Raw genomic sequence first — 6,055 nt, forward strand, 5'->3', positions numbered from 1 at the left:
CAGCTAAGGTGGGTCTTTTTTTTTTTTTCTTTTCGGAGCTGGGGACCGAACCCAGGGCCTTGCGCTCACTAGGCAAGCGCTCTACCGCTGAGCTAAATCCCCAACCCGGGTCTTCCCGCCTTAATTAACATAATCTAGCCATCTCCACACAACCTCGCTCGAGGCTGATTGACCTGGAATTCCTCATAGGCAGGCCCGGGGGCGTCTCCTCTAGGTGATTTCCATTCAGATCCACAGTATTACCTATGGCAGCGTTGGTTACCATGCAGTTGTGTCTGTGGTGGAGGTAGGGGTGCTGTTCTCAAAGCCTCTTGTTCCCACAGTTCCCTGCAGAGCCTGGGAACCCTGTTTTAACTTTGCAGTTGTAAGTCACTTGGAAGCTCCCTGCTCCTTCAAAAAACACAACAAAGGCTGAGACGGTGCCAGTGTTACCTTCCTTGAAGTAAGAGGCGGTTTCCCACAGGAGAGCTCAGGAGTGGAAGGAACAGGAGTACTTCAGCGGAGGGACGTAATGAGAGTACTAATGGGTCTGTCCCAGAGCCTGGGATAAGATGTGGCAGCCAGAGCTTACTGACAGGCGTTGGTGGGAGGAGACAGCAGATCCTGTTCATTCAACATCTACATCTTGGGGTCATCAGGGTTTCTTAGCGCTTCAGCGGGCACAGATGACGGCCATACGCAGTCCCTGTTCTGACCACAAGGTGGAGCCACAACAACGGGAAACCGGGTTTCAGACAGTAGTGGGTTTTCCCAGAAGGAAAAAGAGCCTAAGAGTCCCCAGTTCAATCAAAGCCAATCAGTGGCATGGGATGAGCCCAATTTTATCCCAGAGAAGTTTCTAGGGTATAGGATTTACTTCAGAGACTAGGAGAAGGATGGTGATGGCTCATGAGGCAGGAACCCCCATGACCCCACCTCTAAAGGCGGCCTAGGAGCTGCCTGGGGTGCTGTGGACACCTGACTCGCTGAGCAGTGCATCTCAGGAGGGGACTCTGCTGCCAGCGCTAGGCCTCCTAAACACACCTGTCCCTGGTTTGGCACAAGGCCGGACCTTGGGTGGGCTGTTCCCTGGTTTGGCACATGGGGAAGCAACGGAGGGAAAGCTGGCATGACTGCAGGTCCAGACTGCAGTTTTGCCACTGTATTAAAAGCCCAGAATACAGGGCCTAGGGAGGCAGTTCAGTCGGCAAACTGCTTGGCATGAAATTGTGAGGAACGTGGTTTGATCAGCAGCAGCCCATGCAAAGCTGGGCACGACAGCACCTGCCTGGAATCCCAGCACTGGGAATGGGGGGTGGGCAGAGACAAGGAGGACCCCGGGGCTCACTGAGCCCCCCTTGAACAGCTGAGTCAGTCAGCTCCAGAGTCATCGGGAGACCCTGTCTCAAAAAGCAAGACAGAAAAGAGATCAAAACACCTGAGGTAAGCCTCTGCCTCCACATGTGTACACAAATGTACATGAATACTTACACGTACACACACATACACACATGTGCACACGTGTACATGCACATGAACATGTAAACACACACACACACACACACACACACACACACACACACACACACACACATCGAGCTGGCTACTGAAGAGTAGAGATAGCTTCTGGAATGTCTAAAGGGTTGTAACAGGTCCCTCTTGACAACTTAGAGCATGTACTGGACATGTCACTAGATTGTGACACCTGGTGGCACAAGGTCCTGGTGAGGCTGGCACTGCAGTTAGGGGTTTCCTCTCTTGGAATAGCAGTTATGATGAAGCATCTCTGGGAACAGGACATACACAATGGCTGTCCAGCTCTGAACCCACTGGAGCATGGGTTCAGGGAGAGCTCTTTTGTGAGGACATCTGTCTGGTCCATGTCCCTGGGCTCAACATTGCCTGTTTTCACTCTCATTTCCAGATGAGGCAACCACTGCTGAAGAACTGGGTGGAGGAAGAGTTTAAACTGACACTGTGCCTCACATAACACCTCCCATACCCTGAACCACACACATCATATGTGTACACTTCCTGTCATATATATATATATATATGTATATATAATGTGTATGTGTATATGTACATGTATATGATGTATATGTATGTGTATATGTACATGTATATGATGTATATGTATATGAAAAGTATCAGCCCAGGACCACCAACACCAAGTTCTCAGCACAAAGGAGATTTATGTCCTAGAGAGACAGAGGGCAGGGTAAGGGACTAAAACAGGAGAAAGAGGATGAGGGAGGAGAAGGGAACAAGGGAGAGGGGACAGTGGTATCTATCCTGGAAGGGAACAAGGGGCTGCCTCTGGAAGGAGACAGACGTGGCACATGGCAGTTATAAAGGTAGAAGGGGAAGCCCTGTGTTAGGGTGCAGTGGTTAGTTTTAACTGGGAGTATTACTTAGGTGAACCGAAAGGGGCTTTTGACTGCTGGACTTCAATACTTGGAGAACTGGACCCTGGGAGTCAGCATCAGGAGGAGGAAGTGGCCAAGGAGAGGAATAGACCTCGATGGCTTTGGGAAGTGGGGAGGACAAGGCCTGCAAGAGCCGTTCTTGCCATGCATGAGCTGGCCAGAGTTCGTGTGTGTGTGTGTGTGTGTGTGTGTGTGTGTGTGTGTGTGTGTGTGTCTGTGTGTGTGTCTGTGTGTGCGTGCATGAGTGCGTGTGTGCGTGTGTGTCTGTGTGTGCGTGCATGAGTGCGTGTGTGCGTGTGTGTGTGTGTGTGTGTGTGTGTGTGCGTCCCAAGTACTTACTGTATCAGGCATTCTACTGGACACTTATATTTATTAATAATATCTCATCTTAGGCCCACAAGTACCTTGTCACACAGGTGCCATCACTTCTAATTATAGATGAAGAAATAGATTCGATAGAACAAGTTATTTGCAAAATACATCAAATAAATAGACAAAATCAGAGTTGGCACCCAGGGTTTTGACTGCATTTGAAGCCCTTCACTGTTGTCCCGCCTGCCAGGCTGATCCCCCAGCATCCTTAGAGGTGGTTTTCCCTCCATCACTGATAGACTGGCTCGGAGAGGCTCAGGGGTGAGTTGGTGAGTTTGCGGCTCCCAGGGCCCAGGCTTCCTAGCCCCGGGCTGTGCACACTTCCCCACAATGCTGTCTTTTTTTTTTTTTTTTGGTTCTTTTTTTTTTTTTTCGAGCTGGGGACCGAACCCAGGGCCTTGCGCTTCCTAGGCAAGCGCTCTACCACTGAGCTAAATCCCCAACCCCATTGCTGTCTTTTCACCATGCTGTTCTTCATTCAGTCTCAGGCGAGCCCTTGCTTCTGAAGAACATCTCCGTGGATACAGCGGGTTACTACATCTGCACCTCCAGCAATGACGTGGGGACAGAGTTCTGCAACATCACCGTGGCACCCAGACCTCGTAAGAGCAGGGTGGGGAGGGAGGGCTACAAGGTCCAGAGATGGCTGTTTGAAGCCATTGGAGGTAGACCAGGTGGCAGCTGTGACCCTAGAGAGATGACTCTTGGCCTAGGCTTTTCTCACCCCAAGGTTAGCCCAGCTCCTCTGGTTCTTTGGAAATAGAGCCTGGGACAGACCTCTGGAGACCTCTTCAGCCATGCCTGCCTTATGGTCACTCAGCGAGTGTGAGAAGCTTCTTGAACCAGTTGTCTTGGTTTAAACCCTATTGTCCTTTTGTGGGGGAGGGGAGACCATAGCTAGCTCAAGCAGGAGCCAGAAGCAGGCAGAGCTAACTCTGGAGAACCCAGGGAGCCCCATATCAGGATGCTCTGGGTCTGTCTCTCATGTCTGTACTTCTAACCTAAAGAATGTCCTCAGAGCTGTCTGATTGCAATATTCCAGGGCCATGACTGTCATAGTGCGTTACCAGCCACTTCTAGCCATGGCTCCCTAGTCAGGCAGAAGAACTGGAGATGCCCAGAGGCTGGCGAGGGACTGGGGAGAGGCCTGCCGTGCCCTGTACCAGGGCTATGGTTCCCCACCTCCCGCCTGACTTTGTGTTCTGTACCCAGTTATTGACTTGGGAGTGGAGGGTTGAGTTGGGGGAGGGGTGGAGTTGGGGAAGGGTAGAGTTGGGGGAGGGGTGGGGAAGTTGGGGAAGGGTAGAGTTGGGGGAGGGGTGGGGTTGGGGAAGGGGTGGAGTTGGAGGTCGGGAAGTATGGCTGTTCCATTCTCTTACAGCCTCCATGAACATTGCACTGTATCTCAGACATTGCGGGGGTGTCTTTGTGGCCCTCATCATCATCGGGGTCATCGTCTACTGCTGCTGTTGCCGGGAAAAAGATGACAAAGCTCAAGAAATGGAGACCGTGCGACCGTAAGTGTGCTGGGGTGGGTGGCCTCTGGGAAGGGAGCATAGCCCAGCTCCTCGGGCATGCCCATTAGCGCCTTTGGATACCAAAGCATTTCAGTCTTTCCCAGTTGTGGTGGAGGAATGAGCGACTCGGCCAAGGGTGGGCTGAGGTCCTGCACTTGTCCTCTGGGCTTGTGGTTTGCAGCCTCTCTTCTCGGGGCAGGCCTTCACATGGCCAGCCGAGGGTCAGATAGAGGCTGGAACACACGCAGTCTTTCCACGATCTCCTCAGCTCACAAGTAGGGAGATCTCACTGCGCACTCGCTTGGTCAGCAGCCTGCAACAGAGTCGCTTGGCAGCTCATGGGTGCCCACAAGAGTAGGAACAGTTTACTCCCCCTCATGCCCACGAAGAGGGAGGGTTAACTTCCTTTTCTTTCTTCATTGCCCTGTAGGGACCGAGCAGCTTACCAAGAGCCTAAAAACCAGCGGACAGAAATTTCCAGAGAGTGGGAAGATGAGGATGACCGCAGGCATGAGGACCAGAGGAGCTCAGGGCGTGGCTCTCCAGACCAGCCTTTCCAGTGAAGGGTGCCTTCTGCCCAGGGGGAGAGAAGGGAGGTCTAGGGCCCAGGCTCCTGCTTCTGGCTGCCTTCCTCCCAAGCCCCATAGTCCCGCCCCTCCCCAGGTGGAGTACTTCCTGTGTGTGTATCTGCCTCTGGGGAATCATCACTGGCTTGGCTACTGAGGTCACTGAAAGGACCCTTCCTTATTGCTAAGTCTGACTCAGGGCCTGGCTTTTCCTCTGCCTGCCTTACGGCTGGCAGGAGCTCCTAGAGGCTCAGAACGATCAGGAGCTGCTTCTGTTCAGAGCTCCCCATGCAGGCAAGTGCCAGCCTCAGCACTAGCTTTAGCAGGTGGGAGTCTGCCTTGCCCAACCACGCCCAGCCCTCAGGGGAGAACCAGAATGAGTTTGCACGCAATGTTTTCTTGAATGAAGGGACGAAATCAACGATGAGATGTCATCTCTGTGATTTACCCAGCTTAATTGTATCCTCCATGCTGGGGGCCACAGTGGCCTGCAGCTTCTCCCTCAGCCTCATCTCCCACCACAGTGCTTCTGTTCCTAGACATACACCTTCTTAGGACTTCCCCAAACACAGCTCCATCTCTGCCTGTCAGAGCCTGCCTGTCCTTAGAACCCCCGAATCTGTCTTATTCCTATTGTGACTGCTAACAGGCAGGGAGACAGTGAAGTCACGCTGTCCCACACCTAGACCTGGCTGCAAGGCCATCAGAGCTGGACTTCCTGCCGTATTAGAGTAGGTGCCTGGGAGCAAGCTCTGGATCTTGGGGCCTGACAGACTCACCTGGGGACTTGCCCTCATGGCCACACCTCCTGGATGTGACCTGGGACACCTGGTGACTTCACCCAAGCCCTGTGTTAGTCTGGTGAGGTGGGCAGACTGATTTAAAGTGAGCACAGACACAAGCTTACTTACCTCCCCTCTCTGGCCAGCCATTGGCCTCTGAATGCCAACTGCCCCGCCCATAGCCCCCTCCTTTCGTTACTCTCCGGGACTCAGGCCAGATGGGCTGCTTCAACTGTGTTTTACTATTGGATAAACTTTTCTGGATCACCAGAAAAGCCACTGAATCAATCCCTTCCCCCTCTGATTTTATGTACACGTGTATTTTTATATACTTTGCTAAACTCTTCGTTCCAATCAAAATGCTTCTTTATCAATAAAGTTGCTGGTGCAAACTCACTTCTGTTTGTTCA

At 52.3% G+C, this 6,055-nt stretch overlaps 1 protein-coding gene across 1 annotated transcript in view; it reads left to right on the top strand.

The window, feature by feature from the left end:
* Window positions 1-5,130, top strand: part of Gpa33 (glycoprotein A33) — a 35,279-nt gene extending 30,149 nt beyond the window's left edge. Inside the window, 3 exon segments of the mRNA XM_032915065.1 lie at window positions 3,263-3,382; window positions 4,162-4,297; window positions 4,728-5,130. Of these exon segments, the coding sequence (XP_032770956.1) occupies window positions 3,263-3,382; window positions 4,162-4,297; window positions 4,728-4,860 (389 nt within the window). The 3' untranslated portion in view covers window positions 4,861-5,130.
* The last annotated feature ends 925 nt before the right edge of the window (window positions 5,131-6,055 follow it).

This window comes from Rattus rattus, chromosome 10 (genome assembly GCF_011064425.1).
Source record: "Rattus rattus isolate New Zealand chromosome 10, Rrattus_CSIRO_v1, whole genome shotgun sequence".
NCBI classification, from domain to species: Eukaryota; Metazoa; Chordata; class Mammalia; order Rodentia; family Muridae; genus Rattus; species Rattus rattus.